The sequence below is a fragment of the Doryrhamphus excisus genome, unplaced genomic scaffold, assembly GCF_037039965.1.
Source record: "Doryrhamphus excisus strain RoL-2023G ecotype Guam unplaced genomic scaffold, RoL_Dexc_Guam_v1.1 HiC_scaffold_24, whole genome shotgun sequence".
In the NCBI taxonomy this organism is placed as follows: domain Eukaryota; kingdom Metazoa; phylum Chordata; class Actinopteri; order Syngnathiformes; family Syngnathidae; genus Doryrhamphus; species Doryrhamphus excisus.
In genome coordinates, this window is record NW_027621862.1 from 2,599,558 (window position 1) to 2,627,493 (window position 27,936).

At 41.7% G+C, this 27,936-nt stretch overlaps 2 protein-coding genes and 1 long non-coding RNA gene across 3 annotated transcripts in view; 2 read left to right on the plus strand and 1 right to left on the minus strand.

The window, feature by feature from the left end:
• LOC131110044 (uncharacterized) lies at positions 1 to 4,700 on the plus strand. The gene is made up of 6 exons (XR_009120821.2): positions 1 to 75; positions 573 to 726; positions 2,436 to 2,508; positions 2,611 to 2,758; positions 4,301 to 4,380; positions 4,467 to 4,700. It is a non-coding gene; the product is annotated as an uncharacterized LOC131110044 (long non-coding RNA).
• Positions 3,979 to 21,882, minus strand: ccdc186 (coiled-coil domain-containing protein 186). Its single transcript, XM_058062690.2, has 16 exons — positions 21,682 to 21,882; positions 19,502 to 20,375; positions 17,916 to 18,042; positions 17,394 to 17,522; positions 15,337 to 15,549; positions 15,134 to 15,253; positions 12,601 to 12,705; positions 12,302 to 12,400; positions 10,645 to 10,731; positions 10,407 to 10,549; positions 9,894 to 10,149; positions 9,448 to 9,637; positions 8,262 to 8,342; positions 7,956 to 8,169; positions 5,205 to 5,424; positions 3,979 to 4,524 (listed from the first exon to the last, which is right to left on the minus strand). The coding sequence occupies exons 2-16, from the start codon at positions 20,353 to 20,355 to the stop codon at positions 4,441 to 4,443; spliced, it is 2,922 nt and encodes a 973-aa protein (XP_057918673.2). The 5' UTR covers positions 20,356 to 20,375; positions 21,682 to 21,882; the 3' UTR covers positions 3,979 to 4,440.
• Positions 19,517 to 27,936, plus strand: part of tdrd1 (tudor domain containing 1) — a 12,285-nt gene continuing 3,865 nt past the window's right edge. The window contains exons 1-17 of the mRNA XM_078788844.1: positions 19,517 to 19,831; positions 22,543 to 22,707; positions 22,791 to 22,828; positions 22,911 to 22,950; positions 23,028 to 23,136; positions 23,846 to 23,912; positions 23,985 to 24,065; positions 24,147 to 24,326; positions 24,391 to 24,531; positions 24,707 to 24,872; positions 24,957 to 25,040; positions 25,728 to 25,904; positions 25,969 to 26,076; positions 26,159 to 26,329; positions 27,241 to 27,507; positions 27,576 to 27,695; positions 27,761 to 27,868. Of these exons, the coding sequence (XP_078644970.1) occupies positions 22,557 to 22,707; positions 22,791 to 22,828; positions 22,911 to 22,950; positions 23,028 to 23,136; positions 23,846 to 23,912; positions 23,985 to 24,065; positions 24,147 to 24,326; positions 24,391 to 24,531; positions 24,707 to 24,872; positions 24,957 to 25,040; positions 25,728 to 25,904; positions 25,969 to 26,076; positions 26,159 to 26,329; positions 27,241 to 27,507; positions 27,576 to 27,695; positions 27,761 to 27,868 (2,008 nt within the window). The 5' untranslated portion in view covers positions 19,517 to 19,831; positions 22,543 to 22,556. The remainder of the gene's footprint in view (positions 19,832 to 22,542; positions 22,708 to 22,790; positions 22,829 to 22,910; positions 22,951 to 23,027; positions 23,137 to 23,845; positions 23,913 to 23,984; positions 24,066 to 24,146; positions 24,327 to 24,390; positions 24,532 to 24,706; positions 24,873 to 24,956; positions 25,041 to 25,727; positions 25,905 to 25,968; positions 26,077 to 26,158; positions 26,330 to 27,240; positions 27,508 to 27,575; positions 27,696 to 27,760; positions 27,869 to 27,936) is intronic.

Genomic DNA, 27,936 nt, shown 5'->3' on the forward strand with positions numbered 1-27,936 from the left:
CTTCCTCTTTCCGCCAAACAAGATGATGGACTGACGTGACGTCGGCTGTGTCTCATTAATATCTCCGGTTTTCAGGTGGGTGGAACAGTAAATTTGACTTAAATGCACTATGTAAATATGTTATAAAACGTTTGAATGTACTTTGATAATGCTGTTATTGATATACGAGGAAATATATATATATATATGTGTAAAGGGAGCCGCGAAACGTTCGCACGCGCCGGCGCCATCTTGTGTCAATTAAGCCATGTTTGAAAATAGTTGATTTGTTCGTTTTGTGAATATAGGACTCTAACATGTGAAATGTATAATGTTTATAAATATATATATATATTGGTTAAAAAGAAAGTAAGTACAAGTCAGCCCATACACTGCAAGCAATTTAAAGGGGACTTATTATGCTAATTTTTCGTCCCTTTGTATTGAGTTGTGGACTCCTATCGACCAGCTATACAGGATAACCAGCAAACAAAGCTTTATACTTATTCTAGAATGCGCACCTATTCAGTATTTGTATTTGTTTGGATTTTGTGGTTCCCGTGAAAAGAGTTTTTCATTTATTCCACCTGCAGAAACGCCCCCTCCACTGTGGTTGGTCACAATCGCAATGCTTAAAAGGCCGCTAGCTGCGAACGGTATCGGAGTTGATAATAAACTGCGATAAATGTCGACTTTTGACATACAACCGTTTCTCAAGAAGAGGTCTCTTCAAGACGTCTCTCAATGGTAAGTAGCATTAACATTTTAGCGTTAGGATTTCGTCTAATGTTGCCATTAATTGCTTTTTAGCAAAAACACAGTTAAAACACTGAAATTGTGACTTACTGTTTGCTCAGTCTACACCACCAAGTAACATTAGAAAGGTTTTGGACGTCAGCAAGTTTGTCGGCTAGTCCAGCTTCATACTGGCCCATGTTCACAAAACAGTGTGAAATGCCGTTGACAGATTAAAATGTATTTATTTTGCTTGTAAGGAATTGGGAACTCCAACTACTTGTGGGTTAGCGTTAGCATTAGCATTAGCTTAAGCCTACGATGGTGGCGTCATTAGGAATTGTAAACAAATGTGTCTTCCCCTTACGACCCATTGCTAGCAAGTAAACAGAGTAGCATAGCTTGGACAGAGAGCTTATCTAGCGTATAGTCACGCCCATATAAGGAAGTCCGCCCTGCTGTGACATCACAAAGGGACAGTTTTACCACGCCTTACGAAACAGAGCACAAAAACAGTCACAATTGTTCACAAAACAGTCCAGTGTGAAGTGCCGTAGACAGATTAAAATGTATTTATTTTGCTGGTAAGGAATCGGGAACTCCAACCACTTGTGGGTTAGCATTAGCGTTAGCTTAACCCTACGATGGTGGCGTCGTTAGGAATTGTAAACAAATGTGTCTTTCCCTTATGACCCATTGCTAGCAAGTAAACAGAGTAGCATAGCTTGGACAGAGAGCTTATCTGGCGTATAGTCACACCCATATAAGGAAGTCCGCCCTGCTGTGACATCACAAAGGGACAGTTTTACCACGCCTTACGAAACAGAGCGTTTTGAACCTTCCCAAACTTCTTACAGAGCTCACTTCCAAATGTACACACCTCATTTTCAGAAACTTTGGCATAGTTTAACACAAGAATACAACATTTTATTTACATTTATAGGTCAGAAAAGTGGAAAAAGCACAACATTTTTTTATGCTAGGTAGCATAATACAATGTTGAAGTTGGCTGTCTCATTAATATGTTTGGTTTTCAGAGAGAGCATATAAGCAGTGTAAAGCTGCCAGCCGGTACATGCATAGTATCATGCAATGAAATCAATTAGTATATGGAAGTCCTCGGGAGCGCCTGGCAGTGTGACCAATCACAGCAGAGTGGGCGTACCAAGAAGAAGGCTGGGGGTGGAGTACATTAAACACACTGTTTCCGTCAGAAACAGAAAGTATATGAAAATAATGCAGACATCTGGAAGATCTAGAAAGCTTCCTGTGCATGTTATCGTGCGGAGCTGCTCCATAGGGGTCCACAACTCAAAATAAAGGCCTGAAAAATTTACATAATGGGTCCCTTTTCAGTTGCTGGATTGTTAAGCTAATGTGCGCAATTCTTCGTGGGTAATGTAGCGTGGAGGAAGTGGAGTTAGTTCATGTGTCGCGTCGCCCGCTGGCAAAATGCGAGCAGTGACAATAACAGCACAAGTGCAAAATATCTCTCGTCGGGTAACAACTGGAGCTAAAACACTGATTCTTACTTATCTTATTCTTAACTTATCTTACTTACTTATCTGAACCAGTTCAAGTTCTTTATTTAGAAATATGTTGCATTCAAATGCCACAAAAATTAGACAAAATCAATATGCCGGTCTTTTCATTTTACATGGGGCAAGTAGTTCTCACCTTAAGGATTCCCTATGGGCAAGTCATTTTTGTTTTTAATGTAGAGCCCTGAAATATGCCCCCTAGTGGCTGGGGCGAGTCTCAAAATGACATCACAACAATTCCATTGGATGACAGGTAAGTACTATCCTCTTCTGGTGATGCAATTACATATTTTTTTGAGTAAAAATAGAAAAATGCCAAATATTTAAATCCTATATTCCATTCTTCATATAGCAGCTGCACAACTACTCGCATCGCTGCTGTCATAAAAGGTTAGCTCTTATGAATTCAAGAGTGGTCAACCTAAGCTGGGAGCTAAAAATAACCTCTGCAGGATCAATGCCTGTAAAAGGAACCAGCAGGATAAAAACCCACCTACGAGAAAGTAAGATTAAATGTTTTTTACCTGATGATTAATTGCCGTGTAGTGGAGCTACATCTCGCAGACGTATGATTGAAAGACACTTCCTGTAATGTACTAGCAAGCAGGTTGCCTCTTGCTGTTGTAGAGGAACCCCCTGTGGCGCTTAAATCATACGCTTTGACCTCCAGCACCGCTGATGCTGCACCTTCTGGGAAAAAAAAGGTCTCCTAAATCTGCCTCGTGCACAAAAAAAAAGCCACTAAATGTACACTGCAAAAGCAAAAACAAACAAATACTACATGTAGTTAAGACGCATGTCATTTTTTTATTCCCTGGAGCCACCGCATATACAGGTGCATTTCAAGAAATTAGAATAGCTCTGAAAAGTTCATTTATTTCAGTAGTTTCAAAAATGAAACTCTAACTTGATATGCACCTGTACATATGTACATATATATATATATACAGATAGATACTCCATTTTAAAAGGTCCATTTCACAGAATCTACAAACTTACAATCACAGTTTGACAGAACCTGCAAAAGGATTGCACAGAATGGGGTGGGAAAAAAATCAACTTTTTATGAAAATAAATGGATTTAATTATTCGAAGTAAAGGTCATACGCCACCACAATTAATATGTCAGTGTTGCCTCAGAGCGTACGTGACAGGGGGTAAACCTCCAAGTGCTTGTCTTTACTGTTCCCTTCATTTTTTTGGAGACTAAATGTCTGCTGTTACCGTAATACAAAGCCTGAATCATCGAGTTGCAACCAAAAACAAAGCAACAAAAAAAAAAAAAGAAGTCATTCGTACATGTTAAACATGCTAAAAGAAAGGACGCACATTGCACTTCCTGTCCCTGGCTAGAGTAGAACCTTTTTAGAGGTATAGAGCTTCCACTCCAAAAAAAACAAAACAAAACCGTGGTCAGAATACCTCAAAACTTAAGACATTTCCGTACTAAGTAGTATAAGTAGTATGCACATGGTGAAAACCCCCCCAAAACAATAAACTCATTAGTGCACTACATGATATCATTAATTTCCCTGCAAGTGGAGTACTACAGTAATACACACCCACTAAATCCTATTAAATTGAAGGTTCCCGTTGCACGGAATAGTGAGTTGACACGGTGCAAACCCATTAAAACAAATGCAAAGAAACTGAAAATAATGTTAGTTTTGATTGCCGCCCCTGATTTTGAGCTACAAGTGGAACCACAATATGTGACTAGTGAGGGGGGTGGAAAAAAAAAAAAAACGCCAAAATGTCTGAGGTAATTCTTCAAAAGTCCATTTAAATAAAATTACAGACATTCTAAAAGAGCTAATGCTAAAAAAAAAAATACATAGACGAGGGAAATAAAACCATAGTGGGAGAAAAATAAATTACAAAATGACATTCAGACTGGCTGTATTTGACTTCATCACAAAGATGGCCGCTGCTTCATGTACTGTATGGACGTCATGTCGGGTTAGAACATTTTGGCTTAATCAGAAGATTCACATCCATGCTTAATTTTTTTTTTTTTTTACATTCACTATTACGCCCCGTTGGAGGTCCTGAAAGGTCCATAGAAGAATCACGGCATGGCTCATTGCGGAAGAAGATCCAGAGATCAGGAGATGGAACGATTCAAGTAAGAGGAGAAGAGATGCTACTGGCACATTGAAGATGAGTCATTCATTAAAATGTCCGCTTATGTCCTCCTTGCTGCGTCCGCAGGGTCTCGCTGCTGTTTTATCAGCTTCTCGATCTCCGCGCCCAAAGTCTGAAGGTTCTCCTGGAAATAAAGTCATCGGTCATTTATGAAAATGGTAATGGTTTAATTTTATTTGAACATGCATCAAGTTACATTGGAATACATCATTAAATTCAATTCATAGGTGTTGAAAATGAGTAGGACCAAGCAAAGCTTATTAAAAATACATTCTGTATTCCAGATAAGTGATAAGGTAGTGTGACCATATGGTGATAATTATGATTTTTCACAATCATAATAATCATAAATATATCAAAATGGTGATAATCATAGATATAAACATAACACGACATGTTCCAAGACTCTTCTTGTAAATAACTCCTGGTATTGTTTCTTAAATTCATATTTCACTTTGTATTGAGTTAGGGACTCCTATAGAGCAGCTAAACACAATAACCCGCACAGAAAGCTTTCTAGAGCTTCCAGAATCTGCAGCTATTCTGCCTGTAATTTATTTCACCCACGGCCCGCTTCCGGGCACGCCCACTCCTCTGGGATTGGTCTCACTTCCAAGCGCTCCAGAGGACATCCAGACTATTGCCTGACTATTACTTATTAAATATATACATTTCTCTTAGTAAGTATTTAAGAAAAATAGTTAAAGGTTTTGCATACAATTAAAAATAACATTCAAAAGTTTAATATCGCATGTATTTTAATTATAGATATATCTTGTATATGCAATCAAGCTGATCAAGTACCTTGAGTGTGATGTTCTTCAGCAGCGTGTCCTCCAGCACTGCCTGCAGCTTCCTGTTGATCTCCAGCGACAGGTCCAAAGTCAGCCCGCTGTCAGCCGGATGGGACGTGTACAGCGACGCCATGATGCCGCCCCGCCTGCTGAGGTGCGCTTTGTTGATGTCCGACGCCTCCGACGAGAGGGCCCCCGATTCTTCCCTGAGCACGTAGCTCTGGATGATTCTACGGCGAAGGTAGCATATCTTAGCTCAGAATGTGGATTGTCAAATTGGTATGCAGGGAGCACACGTCGGGTATACAGAATAGGATATTTCCATAAATGCAGACACACATTACCCTCGGGACCAATTTGGTCCCATCGACTCCCGTTATAAGCACGTATTTTTGATTTACTGTATTCCTGATTTGAGCCACCACCTTCAAAGTAAAGGGCAAACAACTTTCACATGTGATGAATATTTAAAAAGGGAAAGGAAATTAGGGTTCTTATGACAAAAATGGAGTAAAGCTCAAAAATCTAACAAAAGCTTTACTGTATATTAGGGCCGTCAAAGTTAACGAGTTAAATGGTGATAATCAAGCCAAGATCATGTGTTGATATTCCAAATAAAAAGGCTCGGAAATGCTAGAGCTGCAGGAAAAAAAAAAAAGATCTACTACTCAGCGTTTTATCTGCAGTGGAGATAATAAATATGCTGACTGCAAGCGTTGGACTAAGGAGGAGAGGATAACATCTTAAGTGTCTTCTTAGATGCATTTCTTTTCATAATTCCATATTTGGAACCCAGTTCCGTGTCAAGTGTTTAGTAAAAACTAGGGCTGTCAAATGGTTAAACATTTAAAATCAGATTAATCCGGTTTTTAACTAATGAATCATTAATTGTGATTAATTATGGCTGAAATATGCCATTTTTTACTGCATTTAACGGATAGATTTATTGTCATTATTTATTATTATTGTTTCTTTATTGTCATTGCACAATAACACAGCAGTGAAATTGCCAATGAAATGTTGTTGCCTGGCTCCCGTATAATAATAAATAATAATGTGGCTAATAAATAGATGACATCAAATATGAACAATGTACAGCGTAAACAGTAATTTGTACAAATAATTTAAATAATTTAGAATAAATCATAATAATTTAATAGAAAGATAAATGATGTGTGAGGACGCGCCATTGTGCTCCGTGAGCCACCATGTATAAGATGTCAAACCGGAGATGTGCTTGTTCTGGTATGCACGCGTTAAAATTACACAAAAAAAGGTAACGTAAATAATTGTATTATTACCGCCACTGACGCTTTATTCTTGACAGCCCTATTAAAAACAGAAAAATAATAGGACACTGGGGGAGGGCCGGGGGTTGAAAATGAAGCGACTGCATGAAGTGAAGGTGGTCTGTTTCCGCTTCATTATTGGAGGCCTGGTGTCAAATACTGAACTCTGAATTTCCTCATATAGTGGCCTCAGCTCTAATACATGGATGCGTCGTACCTCAAATAAACTACCTGTCATGGCAACTGTAAAGCTGAATTTGAACTAAGACATAAAAATAAGCAGGAATCATGATCACGTTCTAGAAAGCCACATCGCCCTCCATCCTCTTCCTCCTCCTCTTCAGTTAACTGAGATTTTGACAAGGCTAATTTTAGCTGGGCGACCGTGGGATCTGTCCTAAATTATAAGTTCTTGAATGTAGGTTGAGCCAAAACGCCAGTCGGAAATTATTTTGTCATCTGATAGGGAATCCCAGTGGACTGTTTGGCTGGACTAATCATTGCATGTATTAAGTCAATGGATTTACTCATTACGGTGAAATGGATTTAGTGGCTCCGACGATGAGAGTCTTATTAGTGGAAGAGGAGGAAAGTGGGACTCCCTAATTTCCCTGCAACTTGGCAGAGGTCCATTTGGACGAGCGTCCGTCCTTCACACGCTTCTTTTCTCTGAGGCCATGGCCATGAATATGAATCACCGAAGACGCTAATTCATTCATAGCTCACCCTCTACCCCGGCTATAAATAGCTCTTATTACATTTCGGGAACAAGGTGTAGGTAAGAATTTGGAAGTCGAAGGCAGGTAGGGGCTCTCGTTAATGTGCATCAAGCATGTGTTGTCCTTCAAGGTCAGCGATAAGTGGCGATAAGCTGCGAGAGTGATGCGTGGTGGAATAAAACGCGACTCTTAGAAATGCTGTTGTGATAAACAGGAACGAGTATGGCGCAGTGTGAAACTGCGTCGTGAACTTGAACTACACATTAACTGTCATTTTCCTGCAGGGTTTGTGTTTGTTTGGGAGTATAAAGGTGTAAGTCAGGGGTCTCAAACACGCGGCCCGTGGGCCAAATGTGGCCCGCAGGACACTAGTTTGAGGCCCCCGCCTTCATATGAAAGTTTAATGTTAGTGCGGCCCGCGCAAGTTTGATATGGATGCTGTATGGTATCATGTACCCAGAAAAAATTATTACGTTTGATTCATGTTCATGTTAAAGGTTAAATAACTGTTATATATAATAACATAAACACATAATATAATAATAATAATAGTTATCCTCCCTATCCGTGTGGAAGTGGTAAGTTTTTTTGGCTATTTAAGTTTAAAGGAAATAACTTGAAGGCTACCGTTTAGGTTGCTGCCTCTGCTGTCAATATGCAGACAATTCTTTTTAATGGAATCGTTATAGAAAATAGATGGATGGAATTGAGTCCCCGTCTCGTGTGAAGACGTCTTTGGGCAAAGTTACTCACTTTGTCTTTTTCCGGATCTCCTCCACTAGTTGCTTGATGTGATCCTCCATGAACTCGATCTTCTCCTGCTTGCGAGCCAGCGCCTTCTGCAGGCGGACGATGCGCTCCACCAGCACGGCTTTGTCCACCTCCGGGAAGCTGTCTACGACCACCACCGCGGGGCCCGACTGGCTCACCGGCTCCTCGCTACCGCCGTGACGTACGTTCAAGGAGCCTTGTCAAGGGGAAACGCGAGTCGTGAGGTGAGTCACGTGACTTTATCCAAACTGGTTGCCGTTTTAATGAACGAGAGGTAAAATAAAGTACCCGAGGAACTGGATCGGCTCCCCATGCTGCCGCCATCCCGATCGCAGCCTCCATTTTCAACCTGCTCTAGTCGCTTTCGAGCTGACATAGAAAAAGAAAGATTATTGCGTTAACCCCAATATAGACGGTATTATCCCGAAAAATATACTTATACTTGGGGCGTAGAAATGTATACATGAGCAAAAGAACTTCCCCCTTTTCTTCATTCACACACCACCACCATGTTATTTGCCAACAAGTCATTTACAAAATATAATTTACAAATATAACTAGAACTATTTACAATTTGGTAAAAAAAACATGAGTACATGTGCGTGCATTAAAATTTCCTTATTATGCGTAATTTTTTTTCATGCGGCAAGCAATCAATAGCCGCTTCCTCCTGATGTTGTAGTTTTACTTCCTCTCATGATCCCTGCTGAGCTCTTATCAAATACACTCCTGCCACCTAGTGGCCGTTTTTATGGTATTAAAATTGCTCTCCAGCTTACTCTAATGGTGAGAAGTTACAGCAGCCCCTCGTATGTTCGCAATTCGAAAATGTAGTATTGTAACGACAAATAAGATTATTTTTTTCCTACAAAAATTCAGGCATCTTACTTGGGTAGATGCTATAGTCCTGCAAATTCATTAACACAGTACATAGGAAGTGGTGGCGCAATTAGGTGCTGAATAAAAAATAGGACTTTCTGAATGCGATCATCTGTCAACTAACCACCTTAATTTTCACCCTGTGAGATCAAGTGAGTTGAATTATTCATAACACAAATTTTGCACGTGAAAGTCTACTCCTTACATTTAAATTGAACCAGATGTCAACTGGACTCCAAAGTGAAGCCTTACTTTCCTCACGTCCGTGTCAATAACACTAATGCGGTTAAGCCAAAGCTTTAAAATAAGACTTCAAAATGAATATAAAATTGTCAAGTACGGCATAAAAGATCACAGGGTCCCTTAACGAAACCTGAGCTACCTCGATTCACATGAGCACAACACCTCCTGCATGCGAGATGGGAACGCTGAACTTTGCGTAGCAAGGTTAGCGTGTGTGACCGGAGAACCAAGTAGGGAGTGAGAACTCTTCATCTGCACATAGAAGCCTGACACAAAACCTATGCAAAGGCCTGTTAAACCACATCGAGTGCAGCGAACGGAGGAGAATGTCGAGTAATTCTGCTTTCCTGACCTTGCATTAGCTGTTTGGTCAGGTCCTTGATGTTGGCTGCCTGCTTCCTTTTCTGCGTCACCAGCTCGTCCCTCAACTCATCGACTCGTGTCCTAAGCTGGCCCACCTCGGCTTCCAGCACCGTACGCTCTTCCTGAAGACCCCGCACCTCCTGCTGCCTCAGCAGCTCTTCGTGCTTAAGCCGCCGTGACTGCAGGGTGGAGGACAGGGGAATTACAATGAGCAGAAATGCAAAGGCAGCTAAAAACAATGACAAAAAAATACCAAAGGGATCAAACACATGAACTGTAACATTTGTGGCGGCCCCAATAAATGTACAATAATATAGATATTAAGGATCGACCGATATATCGGCCCGATATTTGAGTTTTTTCCTTGTATCGGTATCGGCCGATACAACCTCTCATGATACAGTTTACATCAACGACTCGCTCAGTGTTGCCAACCTTTTCGTCCAGCACGCCGCTGGTCTCCTCCAGCTTGGCCCGGAGCTCGGCAAACCTGGCGTTGACCTGATCCAGCTGCGCCTGCAGACCATTGCTCTCAGACTGCAGCTGCGCGTTCTTGCTGCTGAGCTTCTCGGTGAAGCCCAGCAGCTCGGCCTCGCGCTCTCTGCTGCCCTGCACGTCGCGCTGGAGATCAGCCATCTGGTTGTTCAGCGACGCGACCTCCTCGGAGCAAGACGTGATCTCCTTCTGGTCCCTTTTATATGCAGCATGAAAGCATTGTTTCAAAACTAAACTCAACTGGAGAGAGACACACTTTGAATTTAATAGGTTATTTAGTCAAATAAGCCAATAGGTAGGTCAGAATGACTTAAGGACCACAATGTATCTTCCCATTCAGCATTCTTCTTCTTCCAAATTGAAGAAGATACCATTTCTCCTTCAGGCCCAAACCACAAATTTGGTAATACATTGTCCTGTTCATAAACAAATATTACACAAGAGAGCTGTTACCATTCATGCTGCTCCTGAAGTGTGGCGATCTTGTCCAGGTCCTCCCTGTGGCGACCGATTTCAGCTTTCTGCCTGTTGATGATCTCCCGGTACTTGCTCAGCTCGTCCTCCCATCGCGGACGCTCGTCCTCCAGACACTTCAACTACAGAGGCATGACAGGCAAGCTCGTCAGAGGAGGTTGGTGATAGAAAATACAAAACCAAAAAAAAAAAAAGCGAGTAGAGTCGCGTGACAAACCTTAGTGCGGAGAGTGTCCAGTTCATCCATGCTCTCCTTGTAACTTCTCTTCAGGTCATCCAGCTCTTTAGCCTTCACACGATGCACCTGCAACATGGATATCGATCTGTCAACATTGGAATGATAATAAAACAAGAGCGCTCAAGGGGCTTAATTGTCACTAGTATCTGCACGTGCTCAATGGGATTACATTTAATAGTTTTTCGAAACACTGGTAGTCCCGCAAAAAACAATGTCAACATGTTAGCGATGTTGTAGAAAAAAATGCTAAAGGTACTTACATTGAGAAACGTCTTGAAATAACCTCTTTTCGCAAGAAACTAAGGATTGTCCAGTCTTTACTTTCAGACAGGATGCGACATTTAAAAAAAAAAAAAAAAATCAACGAAAAAATTAAACTCCTAGAAAGTTGGTTTCGGCAGCTATCCGGAAGTCCTAGTGAGCACTTGTAAGCGTAACCAACCACAGCATAATGGGCATGCCTGGAGGCGGGCTGTGGGTGGAATAAATTAAAACACACCGTTTTCCTAGGAAGCAGGAAAAACCCAAAGAAATACAACTGGAATAGGAGCAGATTTTGGAAGATCGAGAAAAGGTTTCTGTGCTGGTTCTTGTGTGTCGCTGCTCTATAGCAGTCCACAACTCAAAACAAAGGGACGAAAAATGAGCAGAATAGGTCCCCTTTAATGTTTTACATCATCATCAAAGTGCTTTTGAGACAGACTTGGTTTTCATTATTAAAAATCGAACTGACATAAACTCCAGTTTGATGTATAAGATGGTGGACCTAAAGATGCATATTTCTTCCCACAATACTTATCATTCAACTTGAAACAGACTGAGTGGTTTTAAACAACCACTCAATATAAAGTGTCCTCCATTCTATTTGCATTTCATCAGAGCCACGTCATTTTAAATCAGCTTTCATGTAAAAATGATTTGTGATGCGCGCTCATTAAGAACATGAAAGCGGCGGGGGGAAGTCATGTTGTGTCTCATCTTTTAAACAAAGCTATTAAAACCGAGGCTGGCGAGAGTCAACTTTTCCAAGAAGCTATTAAGCGGCCCGCGGTATCCAAGACAACATCCCGCTCAATGAGATGGAGGCAAATGTATTTCTTCTTTGCTTCGTTAATTCATGCCTTCCCCTCTCATTGCCATGTTAATGGGGACCCAGATGTTTTTTTTTTATTATTATTTATGTTCTGTTAAGCATAACTGACTGTGATAAAGAATGAAAATAACAACAGGTATCGGAGCGGCTTGCAATTTCGAGCTTTTGGACTATATGTGACATTGTACATTGAGTCAACATCTACCTCCAAACAGCTTTCTATTTCTGTAATTCAATTTAAAACCATCATAAACATTCGTGGTAAATGATGGAAGTGGACAGCATGTGAGGAACGTCTTCTGGGTATGTTGTCCGAACACTCTGCTTCATATTGATTATTTCTAGGCCGTTTATTTTTATGTCAATCCCTTCAGAATTAAAGCAGGCGGGGAGGGGAAACAAATTAAAAGCAGGCCATTGTGTTTGGATCGAGTCCATGTTGCTTCATCATTCAGTCACTGCAATTATGACTGTCAAAGAGCTATGAATAAATGTCCATTATCACCTAATAGAAATGTATCATTTATATAAAGTAATTATCACCTCTAATTGGTCAGTTTGCTCCTGCTTGTGTTTCTCCAGTTCTCCTTTGGTCTCCCTGAGTTTAGCATCCAGCTCGTTGGACTTGATCTCTTCGGATTCCTGGAGGACAAATAATATGCTTTACAATCGGGTAATTATCCACTTTGTCCTCTCATATCAGGGCCATTGTTCTATTATTACTTGCTTGACATGGTTTAGTTACGTGAAAGCCAGAGTAAACAGTAGCCCGAGCTAGCTCTTTAGCACCATCATCAGGTGCACATGGAAACTAATGCTCTAATCATGTGTGTGGTATGGACCTGGTATGTTCGGATCATGTCTTGGCAGTTCTTGCGGATCTGCTCGGTCTCTTCTTTGGCTTGCGCCAGTTTGGACGTGACGTCCCTCAGCTTGTCTTTCGACTCCTACACAGAGATATAAAAAAAAAAGAGTTTGAATGGCGTTCTAACAGTAATACGTGCCCCTAGAGTTGATCTATCAGCATCCAGTGCAAGCAAAATCACTTATTTGTTGTAGTTTTGACAGCAGAGGTGCCGTAACGGTTGCTTTACTTGGGATCATGAATGATAAACCTTCTTACTTGATGACCCCTAGCCGTGTATACGCCCGCCGGAATACCCGAGTACCATTTTGCTGGTAGAGCACAGCTTTGTAGGCTTCGCTACGTATCTTAAAATACCCATCAGTCAGCTACAAGTAAGGGAATGACAGTAATGTTAGCACCGTAGCTCACATATCTATGCTAGTGTTGCTAATAATGTTTGAGTCCTCCTGTCCCACACCTTATTGTTACGTTGTTGTATGTGATATACGATATCTATGACGTCGGGCACATGCAGAGTTACAGTGTACATCAGGGGTCTCAAACTCAATTTACCTGGGGGCCACCGGAGCTAGGTTCTGGGTGAAGCCGGGCCGCATCAGGTTTTCAAAAAAAACAAACCCAAAACGCATTTATTAAAAACTGGAAAAAAAAAATCTTCAATGCTTTTGCTTCTGCTATACCCTACACTTTTTCAGTACTTTGGTTCCGGTTTTCCCACTCCAAAATATCTGATAAAACATTCCACTGTTCTCAAATATCTTAATTTTTATTTTTCTATACACGAAATAAGAAAAAAACAATAAACAAATTAATAATAAAGACAATAAATCAATCAATCAGTAATAAATAAGTAAAATAATAATAAAACAGCAAATAAGAAAAACGTAAGAAACCACATACAGTTGGTAGAGAAATTATTTTTTCCAGATTCAAATGTACAGTATTAACAGTTATTTAACCTTTACCATGAACATTAATGAAACTTAATAATTTGACCCAATTAGCAAGTTAGCATCGTACTCAGTTCCATCTGGGAGCAGCGTTGTAACTTTAACAACATGTTTGATGAAATGTATTTTCCGTTTTATTCCAAATCATTTCCTGCATTTATTTGTACCCAGCGTCATATAAGCCTTTAGCTTCATTGCTAATCCAAAGCAAAACAGGGCGGGGGTAACAGGGTAGGGTAACAGTATGGACGGGGCAAAATCATGTTAATTGTGTCCGGTGTGCACACAGCAGTCATTTCAACATGAAACTTTGGTATCAAGGTGGGGGGCCTCAAACTAGCATCTAGCCCGCGGGCCGTGAGTTTGAGACCCCTGGTGTACATATAAAAAGTCGATTAAGTGCACAATAGCCCGTCTTGGCGCTACGCACACTGTCTGAGTCAGACAAACACAGCTCATTAGCATTAAAGCTACAGACACACAAAACAGTGTCTTTCCATTAGGGCTTATACTAAAAGCACTTTTAAACCGTCTAGATTCCTGCATCAATGCTACGTTTTGGACAACACGCTTCCGAGACTAATATGGGTACTTTAACTCCGGAACAGTGTCTGCTTTAGCTAAAAGCTCCACATCACCAACACACTCAGGGATCATTTGATTAAGACTAAAATGGGCTCCGTATGCGCACAATGTTTGTAACTCCATTTCATGCCATTATGATAGCTCAGCATGTGTGTTCGGGTTCTGGACCCATAAGCGTTTGTTCTGCCGTGGTCCGTTCAGATGCACCAGTGTTGTCTTTGCTTGGGGCAGCACTAAATAAAAGCTTCTGTCGTTATCACAAAATAGCTTCCACCTTTAATGAATTTTTACTTACAGAGTCATTACTGCGCAATAGACAACGCATTTCATTTAGCCAAGTGCATCAAAAATAGAAATGTAATCATGTTTTTGTGTGGGGGAGCAGCTGCAAATAAAATGAGCAACACAGAACTGAAACTAAATGGAGACAAACAAACATTAAAATGTCATTTCAATATGATAAATGAAAAAAAAAATCAAATTATGATCAAAATCTACATGGATATGAAGCTGTTTTCTCACTCGTTTTTGACACATTACTATTACAGCCACAGAAAGTGAAAATTCAGGCTTAGTAATGGTTTGATTTTATTTTGAAATACATACAGGTTACATTGTAATATTTATATCGTTATTTCCCCATATCTTGCTGTAAAACCAGACAGCAAGACTTGCTGTTTGGATCGAGATAACCCGATTGATTACAATTACCATGTATACAGGAATAACGCCTGTTGCTTGTGCATGTAAACATGTTATTCTGAATGTTCCAGAAACCGGAATATTATAAAAACATACTAAATGTCCTTATGAGCCTTCCTTCTTTGCACTGAATATATAGTATTATCTAATATATATTTGAAGATTGATTAATTTAATATATTTGTAGCTCAATGGGATCAACAAACATGTTAAATTAATGTGCATTTTAATGCCAAAAGAATATTATAAAAAAAAACATATCACACTTGCCTTGTGGGCGTCGGCCTCACTCTTGAGTTTGTTCTGCGCCCATCTGACCTTTATAAGATGCGAGTTGTTTTCCTCCTTTAACTTTTCCACCTCGCGAGATAGTCTAGTGACTTCCCCTTCCTGAAGACATTAAAAAAAATTAGTTAAAAATGTGAAAAAAAATTTAACTTCCTTAAAAGATGTAAACACACAAAAAAAGGAACCTTGGCGTCGCACAGTTGCTGCAGCCGGCCTCTCTCCTGAGCGAGCTGGTTCCCTCGTAGGGCCTGACGGTCCACCTCCTTCTTGGCCTCCCTCAGCGTCTTCTCTATACTTTCCTTATCACGTCTCAAGTCCAGGGCCTCCTTCTCTCCTCGCACATATTTCATCACCATGGTCTCCTTCTCTTGGCGTGCCTCCTCACATTTCTTGTCCGCCTGAAAGGACAATAATTTATCTCACTGTGTAGATCAGTTACTAGTACTACGACTACTACTACTACTACAGTGGATAGCTAGTATTCACTGAAAATGACACTCATTATTAATGTCAAAATATCTGGCTATCAATAGCTCCCCTTCGCTCCTCAGACTCAAACCTCCTGGCACTCCCCCTGTAAGACCAAGCTCCGAACCAGGGGAGACATGAGCCTTCTCCATCGCTGCCCCCCACCCTCTGGAACTCTTTACCCCCATTCGCTCCGTGCTTGCCCTTGACTTTCCCACAACCCACCTCTTTAAATCCGTTTTTAATGTCTTAACTTTTTATATCTGACTGCTGTGCCCCACCCCCGCTTTTACTCACGTGTTAACTGTGTATTAAGCAACTTTAGTTGGTTTTATTCAACTTCATTCTTCTGTAAAGTGTCTTTGAGTATTTTGAAAAGCGCTATACAAATAAAATGTATTATTATTATTATTAAGTGTGACCTGAGCCCAATTGAGCACCTGTGGCATCCTAAAGCAGAAGGAAGAAAGTTGGGGGAGCCAAGTATCCTAACAACTACTATCTCCTGAAACTTGACTTTTCAACCTCTGACACCATTTTCCTTTCCTTAGCATTTTCAGAACGCAATGTTTGCGGTTATGTACTCGTTATGCAGCGGAGGAAGACAGAAAAAAAAATTTTTTTTTAGTTGCAGGAAACTCTCACACCATAAAATGGCAATCTTTTTAAACCCTCTGGGGCATCGTGTAATAAAAGCCATGTCCCAATCCCAATGCAGGGATGACCGAGTGCTAAATCTCTCCCCTATTGTTCAATGGGCAGTGAAATTAAAACTTGCCAGGTGTGAAAAAAAACATGTCAAGATCAGAAGAATCTTACATTCTGGCAACCTCAGAGTGCAATGTTCTGGATGGACAAATGTCTATTTGCTGCACAGGTGATTAAATCCAATAACAAGAGTATATGGTGTGCGAAAAGCTGGGCTGTCTTCTTGCCAAAGTGCAAAAAGACTTAGAGAGCCGACACGAAGTAATCCTTTTTGCACAAAAGCTGCATTTCATGGTTAATTCTCATTTGTGCTGTTGAATGGCAGAATGTGTCACTAATTGTTACGATTGCTGTTGTCACTAGTTTTTATTGCTTAAAAGCAGAAGCCAAAACTACAATGAATTGTGGTGCCATCTTTATACTGTAGATCAGTGTTTTTCAACCTTTTTTGAGCCACGGCACGTTTTTTTTTTTACGTTGGAAAAATTTTGCGGCACACCAATAACCAACATTATTTTGCTTCTTTCAGCTTTTTCCTGATTACGGACTCGCCACAGCAGATCCTTTTTGATCCGCATACTAATTTAACAAAATGTCACCACTACGTCTATGAGAGGAACGAGGCAATCAGCTACGTGTTGCCACACGAACGAATATTACATTGCTCTGCCAGTCTTTACACCAATGACACGCGACAATGACATAATATTTGCACAAAATTATTAATACATGTTAATTAAAAAAAGTGATATTGAATAATTCCTCACGGCACACCTGACGATTTCTCACGGCACACTTGTGTGCCGCGGCACAGTTGTTGAAAATCACTGCTGTGGATATTAGGAGTCTCCAACTCAATGCAAAGGGCTGAAAATGAGCATAATAGCTCCACTTTAAGCTTCACCACAAACATACAAGTGGTTAATGCACTTGACAATGGGGCACAGCATCCATTGGTTTCCAGACCTTTATTGGAGAAATATGTACTAAACCTAAAAAGGGCCCATGAGTGAACAACATGGATGGTCTACCAAGGAATATTGAAGCTGCTGTGTCCTGCTTTTACCTGTTCAAGGCGGTGCGTCATCTCTTTTTGCATTTGCGCCAGGCCAGCCTTGGCTGCCTGGTCCTGATGAATTAATTTGTCCCGAGTCTCTTTCAGCTCCCTCAGCAACTCCTCCACCCTGCCCTCCAACTGTCAACACAGGGGACACAAGAGCGTTGTAAACAAGGGTGAGCGTGTTGTCAGTCAACATGTCAAACCTGCTTGACAGGAGCACCGCCTCGACAAGAAGCATTTGGTGAGGAAATTTAATTATTTCATTCCTAAGGCGGGCGTGTTCCATCTTAAATGTTCATTCATTCATTTTCTACCGCTTATCCTCACAAGGGTCGCGAGGGGGGGTGCTGGAGCCTATCCCAGCTGTCTCCGGGCGAGAGGCGGGGTACACCCTGGAGTGGTCGCCAGCCAATCACAGGGCACATATAGACAAACAACCATTCACACTCACATTCATACCAATGTATGACTGAATTATCCCTTTATGTTAACACTGAATCCACCAGACTGGTCATCAGAGGCGCTCACTTTCCCAATGGTGCCAACGTGCTGCTTCTCTGTCTCGGCCCGCTTTTTCAGTTCCTCCTTCATGTTGTCCTTCTCAGAGCAGATACCCAGGATCAGATCCTGGTGCCTCTTGTTCTCCTCCAGTAACCTGTGCGACACACCCACATACAATTCATTAACAAATCTACTCCAACATTTAGAAATATTTATTATAACAGTAATAATAATAATAAAACGAGCGTAGTACACAAGTCATAGAATACTTAAATACAAGTACTAACTGCATGATTAAGCATTTTAAGCTACTTACAGTAGTTATGACATCTACAGAAACCTCAAAACTATTATTATTAAAATGATTATTAAAAGAGGTGATATAGTACAATGGTTTTCAAACTTTGCATGCCAACTACCACAGAGTGATAGGTATTTAGAGTTGGCTGTGAAAATGACCCAAAAGTTGGCAATATTACAGACAGTAAATTCTAAATATAAAAAAAAAATTGCCACCATGACAGATCATCAGCACACGTCACAGCAGCGGAAGCCCTCCACCACAGCTTAAAGGGGACCTATTATGCTCATTTTTTGGCACTTGTACTGAGTTGTGGACTCCGATAGAGCAGCTACACACAATAAACACAGAAAGCTTTCTAGATCTTCCAGCTTATCTTTTTACAATGTCCCCTTTGTAAATGTCCCCAGCCACATGTGTTGGATCCCAAATCCGATCCAGAAGTAGAGACTTGACAGTCCGAAGTTTCTCCAGAAATGAGGTCACTTCAAGACGTCTCTTGAGTGGTAAGTAGCTTTAGCATTTTAGCGTTAGTTTTTCTACAATAGACGTAACTTGTAATGTCGTCATGACACGTTTTTTTTGCGGGACTACTAGTGTTTAAAAAAACGTGGGTAGAGCCACTGATTGTGGTGGGAAATTGCTATTAGCAACTCCAGAGGGGGGCGGCACGGCGGTCGAGTGGTTAGCGCGCAGACCTTACAGCTAGGAGACCAGGGTCAATTCCACCCTCCACCCATTCCAAAAACATGCTAGGTTATTTGGCGACTCCAAATTGTCCATAGGTATGAATGTGAGTGTGAATGGTTGTTTGTCTATATGTGCCCTGATTGGCTGGCCACCAGTCCAGGGTGTACCCCGCCTCTCGCCCGAAGACAGCTGGGATAGGCTCCAGCACCCCCCGCAACCCTTGTGAGGAAAAAGCGGTAGTAAATGAATGAATGAACTCCAGAGAGCGTATCTGACCAACAGCACGTGGCCATATAAGGATGCCCGGCACTCTGTGACATCACAGAGAGCCATCCCAAATGTGCAATCCTCATTACCTGAAACTTTGGCATCATTTAACACAAGAATGCAGTATTATAACAACATTTATAGGTCAGAAAAGTGGAAAAAGCATCATAGGTCCTTCTTTCTCTTTCGGCATTTCCCTTGAGGGGTCACCACAGCAAATCAACCGCTCCATCCAACCTGGTCTTCCGCATAGGTCCCCTTTAAAAACAAATTCCTAGGAGAAACCTTATATATCCAAAATTAAAAGATACGGATAAATAATATACAATATAGTAGATTAAAATAAACACTTTACCTCTGAATGAACTTTTCCTGCTGTGCATATTTGTACTGGACACACTTCTCAAACTCCACCATGCAGTCCTCCTGCTCCGGGGGAAGTCCGTTCATAGGTGGGCTTCCTTTCCTCTCGCCTTCTCGTTCAACGTCAGACACCCGACAGGCCAACAGCTCAGACTCCAAGTCATCCAGCAGGTCCTCCTGCGACGACGAGCGCCGGATTTGGGAAATCATCTTGCGGCTGCAGTCTGTGTCGTACGGGCTGGACGAGGTCTCGGAGGGGCTCACGGGAGCGTTGTCGCCGCGTTGTGGGCTGGAGGCGAGCGAGGAGCTGATGGTGTCCGAGGTAGGAGTGGAGGGGCCATTAGAGATACCCGATGTGGTGGTAGAGTCTGGGGAAGAGTCTTTAGAAGCACGTTGGAGACTCTGGGTTAATCCACTGTCGCTCTGTGGCGAAATCCCATCGCTGTGATCGTTTAAAACCACGTCCGGCGGTGACCCCTTGACAAGGGAATCATTCTGAAAAGTCAGTAACGTTTCTATCCTCCCTTCAAGAACGGAGCGGGAGCTTTCAACTGCATCACCTGGAGAGTCTTCATTCGGTCGAGGTGGCCTTTCGTCCTTTGCTGAACTTGCTATCATGCTATCAGTGTTGTTATCAGCGGAAAGCTCACTCCCGCCTCCTTGTTCTTCAACCTCTGTTTGGATGATCACAGGAATGTATTTTGTCTGCACACACTCATCTGTGCAATCTTCACATGCGTGATTTTCCACTTGACTCGTACACTTCTGGCGCTGCAGGCCTGTCATCGACTCCACGTCAGATGCTTCCATCATGTGCACATCAGAGGCTGTATCAGCTTGTTCCATGGTGCCTTTCCGTATCACATCTGACAAAAATTGAAGGAGAAACAGACTATTTTAGGCCCTTTACTCAACCTATAATTAACTTTCTTGGCCTTGTTGTTGGTAATGTAATGTAATTGTAATGACAAATACATGAGTAAACACTAGGCATGCTCCAATCGATCGGCCGCTGATCAATATCGCCCGATTTTCATGGAAAAGCATGCGATCGGTATATGCCGAATCTCAAGCTTGTTGTTCACGTTAATCGAGTAATCGGTCAGGCTCCAGGCGCACCAAATCAATTTAAAATCAGTTAGCGGTTCGGTCCGCAACATTTCAGAATATAGGAGAAAACGTTGGTGACTCTTTTCCAAAGTCAAAACGTATGCGTCAATAAGACAAATGAAAAATACGCTGAAATGTTTGAGAATGTTTACAATTTTTTAATTTACAAACAAAATACTAAAACATTGTCAGTGAATTGCATTAATGATTAATCAGTGATTAATTGTTGCAGCTATACTCCACGTGTTGATGTAGTAAAGGTTTTCGGGTTAAAAAAAAAGCAGTTTTCCCTGAGGTCATTTGTCTCTAAAAGGTCTGTGTGTTCCATAACTGACATTTTGTATTATCCTAACCTAAGATGACTGCAGCGTGCACTTAAATCCTAAAAAGACTTTTGCATAACTTCAGTGTGTTAAATGCACTGACTAGTTGTTTTATTCATGATTCAGGGATCATCTAAAACACGTATACAATCTTCTGATTTTTTAGTCATTTAAAAATGCATCAAGGCGGTACAATCAAGCACTTACCCTGCCAACAACATAATGCACATTAGCTTTCCTTTCATTCGCATCAACAGTATCAAAATGATAACATTAAGTTTTGAATAAATAGTTAAAAGCATTGCACTGAAATAAGAAAACGCTAAAAAACCACCAGCCATTTATGGAGAATAGGTGTGGACGCTCCTTTTGACAGGTGTCAGCTGTCAATATAGCAAGGCTTTGTGGCCTTACTGAAAGCGCACTTGCGGCGTCTGATACAGTGTTGATATCAAACACTATATGTATTTAATCGTTTGTATTCGCTGTAGTTTTGCTTTCATTTGCTGCCATTTAAATCTAGCCAAACCCAAATCGAGCAGTTGTTAGCACACAAGGTTAGTAAGTCCGCTAATGTTCTATTTAGCCCGTGTTATACATTGTTGAGTGCAATAAACGCCAAACGGGCCGCGACGTTGATATTTAACAGATATAACAGAATTAGTGAGGATAAACTGCATATTTAAACGTTGTTGACGTTAGCTGCGCTAGCTACTGTAGCATCTCCGCGCTAGCTTACCTAGGGTCCCTTATGAAGAAAACTCACGTTTCCTTAAATACAAACTACTCGACAAATCACCCACTGGGTGTGGTAAATCCATGAGAGGCTCAGTGGGAAGGCGACTTGAGTTAAAAAGGTGAACTTTGAGCTTCCTTGCCAGCAGCTGATCGGCCCAGCGCGTACAATAGCTTTGCTATGACACATCAACAAATATGGCCACTTCCCCGAAGGGGCAAGTTGAGAGGGCATCAGCCAATGAGCGGAGAGGGTTACTGTGACGTCACCGTAAAAATGTATAAACAACCTCCTCCCTCTCTTGTGGAATGTAATTCACCATTAAACAAAGTTTAATCGAATCAAATGAAATACGCCTTATGTACACAACATATACACTATAAATCTAAATGTAATATGATTAATTTATTAACTTTATTGAGTTTGTTCTGTGAAATATACCCTTTTCATTGTGAAACAAAATACTGAATCATTCCAACTGGCAATTGTTTGGACCAATCAGCACTTGAGATCATTGCGCATGCGTACCGTCCTTATTCTCTTTCTTCAACTTGCCCTGGTCAGGTAACAGCCGCACTCCGCCTCATTAAGGTAATTAGTTGAAAATTATCAATTTTAATGGAGTTATGGTCGCTTTCCTTTGCTATATATGATGTACTAACGCAACGGTGCATAAGTTAAGTGAAGTATACACTTTACATTAATTAGCGTAAGCATGCTAATATTTAGCATTTATGCTAGCTAGCGGTTTTATGATAGCTTGATGAAAAGTTTGCACTTTTCCCCATTCGCGTAAATACGACAAACATAATATAATTTAGCATCCTGGTCATCATTGAAGTCGCAAATATGTCTTTGAATCAGACTGGTGTTCACCAATGAACCACCCCTTTTCTCCGAGCCTGGTGCGGCCTAACCAACCATTACGAAAACCGTCATCCCGCCCCTCCGTCGGCTGCCCGTTTCCTGGACTGGCCATGCCCGGTGGGAGCCCACTGATGTCGGCTTCGTTGTCACCTGGAGGAGCCAGTAAACACCCTCACAATCTTTACTCGTTGAGTTATTCACACTGTTCCCAAAAGGTTAATACAATTGTATTTCTGCTCTTGCTGGCCCAATAGTCCCACCAGCCAGTGTGGCTACATCAGCTGTATGTACTCAACCTGCATTTCATTCTCAAGTATTGGCTTCCCTATCAGTTACTTAAACATTTCTCTTCTCTTTCACTAAAGGCATCACCTGTTCACCTCTGCCACTTTTGCGCTCAGCAAGGTAATGTTTCTGAGTGACAAAGGGATGTTTCGCATTACCTTTACAATGCAACTAAAGCGGATGCTTTATTTTGACAGGGAATTTACGGTGCAAGCGATGCAAGAAGGCGACATACTGCTCTGTGCTGTGCCAGAAAGAAGACTGGAAGGCACACAGGCACATTTGCATTGAAGCGCAGCCTGAAAGGTAAGCTAATGCAGAAGACAGGGGTGTCCAAAGTGTAGCCCGAGGGCCACTTTCGGGTTATTTTTGTTTTTCACAAATAACATTAAATATGATCTTCATCAGAACAGTACAAAGGATGATTTGGGACTACACTGAAATAAAACAGTCCCAGAAAAATATGAATACAATTGCAAATTAAACAACTTAAAGAAAATTCAAACATTGACAAAAAAAAATCTAAAATTTTTCAGGAATTCTGATTTGAATTTAACTATTTATAAATTTTTAAAACACAACTACTTTTATATTTGACTTAAATGTCTAAAATGAAACAAAAAAAAAGAGTTGAACACTGTATATGGAAAAAAATCAGTATTTTAATACTATGAAATTGTATTAAAATACAATTCAATAATGATACTGTGATAAAATACAATAATGTGATACTATGAAATTGTATTAAAATACTGATTTTTTTTTGTTTCATTTTAGACATTTTAGTCAAATATAAAAGTAGTTGTGTTTTAAAAATTTATAAATCGTTAAATTCAAATCAGAATTCCTGAAAAATTTTGGATTTTTTTTTGTCAATGTTTGTCAATAATGCAAATTTTCTTAAAGTTGTTTAATTTGCAATTGTATTCATATTTTTCTGGGATACAATTCAAAAATCAGTATTTGAATACTATGAAATTGTATTAAAATACTGATTTTTTTTTTTTTTTTAAAGGGAGATCCAAAATCTGCCTACTGCTTTGCCTGTAACACCAACCAGAGGCAACCTACCTGATTTAAAGGTAATGAAAAGACACATTGCACATTAAAATATTAAATACACATCATCATTGCTCCGTCTTTTTTGATTGAAGCAGGCGGATGCGTTTGAACCCAACAGGGTTTATTTGAAGGACCTGCGCAGACTTAAAATTAAACCGGGATCAGATATTCAGGTCTCTACACTCCTTAAATGTAAACAATATGTGATGTGCATTTTAAACGCTTCTCCCGATTATCCCGGGTGGGATTTTTAGGCGTCTGTTGTAGAGTTCTACAACCCCGGGAGGTTTTTTCTCCTTGCTCAAAGCCCCGAGCTGCTCGACACTCTGCGGAGCATCAGCAGCAAGCTCCAGAAAACCTCCAGCTCCCCGTCTGGGACCACTTACGTCCCCGTTGTCGGGGAGGTCTGCACGGCACAGTTCTCTGGCGATCTGGTAAGCAGAACTTTGTTAAAATGTATAAAAACATTGGCTCTAATTCTAATTTTGTTGTACCTAGATTTGGTACCGAGGCCTTGTCCAGAAGGTGGTCGCTGAAAAAAAGGCACACGTGCTCTACATTGACTACGGGAATGAAGAAGACGTCCCCTACGACAGACTCGGGCCGCTGCCTGCTGATATTGAGCCTTTTCATCCTTGCGTTAGTACAAAATAAATTCTACCGCTTCTGTCGGCTCACCCCTGCCGACCGTTGCCGTCTTCCTACAGGCACAATTTATGATGCAGCACTAGTGTGATTGCCTTCCATAACGGTACACTATAAAGCTGACATAGGCCTGCCAAAATGATCCCCCCCCCCCCCCCCCCCCCCCCAGGCAATGGAGTGCCATGTTGCTGCTGTGGAACCGACGAATGGTTGCTGGTCCACTGAGTCCTGCACAGCTGTGAAACAACTCCTGGCCGGCAGGACTGTGACAACAAAGCTGGTGGAAACATTGGAGAATGTTCATGTTCATGCTGTGGACATCCAGATTTCCGTGGGTATGTTCTGCAAAGACGAGTCGCATCTTGAAAGTATTTTAATAAGCATTCTGATTTTTTTTTTTTGTTTTTTTTTTTTCCTAGGAAATTATTTGAGCTCATTCCTTATTGAGCGGGGTTTTGCGGTGAAAGCAACAGTGGACGTTACACCCACTCAGCAAAATATTAGTAAGTTTCTCTTTTATTGAACAAAGCTAAGGATAAGAGATTAAGCCGGGATATCCTGGTTATGGATAACCAAGTAAGTGTTGACTATCGGGAGGAAGGATGTGCTGCACATGCAAACTGGAACTGCGGCATTCGGCTTAACTATCACCTTTGTGCCTTCATTTATATCCACGTCTGCTTGCTGACTGCTCGCACTCCGTGTAGCTCCTGGCTTGACTGGCGATGGATGGATGGATGGATGGATGTATAGCTCCTGGCTTGACTGGCGATGGATGGATGGATGGATGGATAGATGGATGTATAGCTCCTGGCTTGACTGGCGATGGATGGATGGATGGATAGATGGATGTATAGCTCCTGGCTTGACTGGCGATGGATGGATGGATGGATGGATAGATGGATGTATAGCTCCTGGCTTGACTGGCGATGGATGGATGGATGTATAGCTCCTGGCTTGACTGGCGATGGATGGATGGATGGATAGATGGATGTATAGCTCCTGGCTTGACTGGCGATGGATGGATGGATGTATAGCTCCTGGCTTGACTGGTGATGGATGGATGGATGGATGGATGGATGTATAGCTCCTGGCTTGACTGGCGATGGATGGATGGATGGATGGATGTCCTTTATTGTCCTAAATTGACATCATTACATTCCTGTATCCTGTTTTGCCCACCCCCTCAGACGCCATGCTGAGCGCTTCCTTGGAAAACTTCAAACGCCGTTCTCAAGGGAAGGATGACAACACCTGGGCTCAGGTCCCAGAGCCTTTGACACAGGCGGTGGGTGACTCCTTCTCTGTGGTGATCACCCACCTGCAGTCCCCAGATAACATGATCGTGCAGAAGGTGGAGAACGCTGGTGAGTATTTAGTACGTGGCGTTAGGTGCGTTTTCCCAAAATTCCGAGAGTGCTTTATCGGCAGGAGTGATTCAGGAGTTGCAACTGAAGTTGAGGCTCCACTGCAGTCAGGTGTCCACCCCCGACAACTTCAGACCGGCGCCCGGCACAGTTTGCTGCGCCCAGTTCTCAGGTGCAAAAAAAAAAAAAAACACACACGTACAAACACGTCATTTACATGATCTGATGACATGACTTCCCATGTGGACTTCCAGAGGACAAGCAGTGGTACCGGGCCAAAGTGCTGGGCTATTCGTCAGAGGAACGCGTTTGTGTCGGATACATTGATTTCGGAAACTCTGAGGACGTGGATTTAGGGGATTTGAGACCCATCAGCTCTTCCTTGCTGGCCTTGCCAATGCAGGCCATTCCCTGTGCCCTCGCTGGTAAGACGGGAAAGGTTTTAAAATGGATGCGAATGTGTTAAACTGTGGTTGAAAGTTGACTTTTTATGTATATCTTTTATTGTCAATGTATATGATAGATCTTTTCAAATATGTATGACGCCTGATGGCTTTGTTTGCAATGATGCTTGATGAAGTTATAGTAATAGTTGTAGTATAGTATAGTAATAGTTGGACTGTTGATATTTCTAAAAAAAAGATTAAAGACACACCTTTTTAATCAGGTTTTTAACTAATATTTTTCAACTTTTCTTATGTTTTTATCTTTTTAGTCCTATTTTATGCTTTTAGGCTTTAGCTCTCAACTCCAGTGTTTCCTCAGGTGGGGGGTCCTTCACACTGGGGGTTGTGTCAGGTCTGCTGAGGGGGTGCCATCCTTGGGTACCGTCGACCTGGCCGGCTGGGGGTTCCTCCCTTTTTAATGTGGGGGTCCGCCCGTCTGTCGGAGTCGGGGGCCCGGGTGCTGGTCCCCCGATGGCACAGCCTGCAGCTCCTCTCAGTGTGGACGGCCCCAAAGGTGGCTTTCTTGATAATTGTTTTTCCTTTTAATTGTGGTAATTGTTTTTAATTCTGTAAAGCACTTTGTATTGCATGTATTTGCAGGAAAAGTGCTCTACAAATAAAATTTATTTGATTTAGTTTTCACAATTTTTGCTTGCATTTTCATTATCACTTCATATCTCCAACTGGTGTTGAGCCTCTCTTAGAGCGAATGTGTTGCTAATAGCATTTATGTGTCACTTGCTTTGTGTTAACCCACGTTACAGGAATCAAATTCACTTAGACTGGTGGTGACTTGCTGCCCCCTGCTGGTCATTAGTATTAAAAACAGCCGCTTGTTTGCATTATTAGCTTTGAAGCTTCCAGATGATGTGTTCTTTTTATCCACGCAGGAGTGCAGCCCATCGGGGAGAGTTGGCCCGAGGTGTGCCTGTTGGCCCTGCAGCGGAGCGTGTCCAACAGGATCCTGCGTGCGCAGATCCAAGGGGCACACGAGGGCAAAGCTTTGGTCACCATGGTGGACGAGGCAAGCGACCCTCAGTCAAACATCACAGAGCTCCTGATATCCGCTGGGTATGGCATTCCCGCCACCGTTATGGGCGACGATGTCCAGCAAGCTGAGCAACCCACGGCTCCTGCTCCTGCTCTTGAACCACAAGGTAAAAAACAAAAAGTACTGGAAGCCAGTTTGTATTTTGATTCATGTTCTTGTTAATGTGCTCCTTAGTGTGCAAACCTCTGGTATGGTCTTCTGTTGAGCTTCCTACCGAGGGCCAGTCAGTGGTGCTGACCGCCACTGTTGTTGTGAACCCCGGAGAGTTTTTTTGCCACATTGACAACCCCAACGGTAATTGCACCCCAAAAATAAGCACATTAAAGATGTGTGGAAATGACATACTGTTTTCTTGCCAGACCATCAGCAACTTATCACCCTCGGCGCTGATTTGAAACAACACTGCGAGGAAGACGTGGCCACCTTTGAACCCAAAGTGGGGGAGCCCTGCTGTGCCATGTTTCCAGGTAGCCCTCAAATGTTTAAGACTTAATATTAGTTTGATATTTTGTTCAAATGTTGTCCTCTGCCTCCT

Bases quoted from the DNA above. Each gene is read 5' to 3' on its own strand.
- ccdc186 (XM_058062690.2), bottom strand. From the start codon at position 20,355: ATGGAACAAGCTGATACAGCCTCTGATGTGCACATGATGGAAGCATCT. The intron at 18,043-19,501 runs GTAAAGTGTTTA...TGTGTCGCACAG, and splicing joins CAGGAAAAGTTCATTCAGAG to GTTACTGGAGGAGAACAAGA. The intron at 10,732-12,301 runs GTGATAATTACT...TCCATGTTGCAG, and splicing joins AGCAAACTGACCAATTAGAG to GTGCATCGTGTGAAGGCTAA.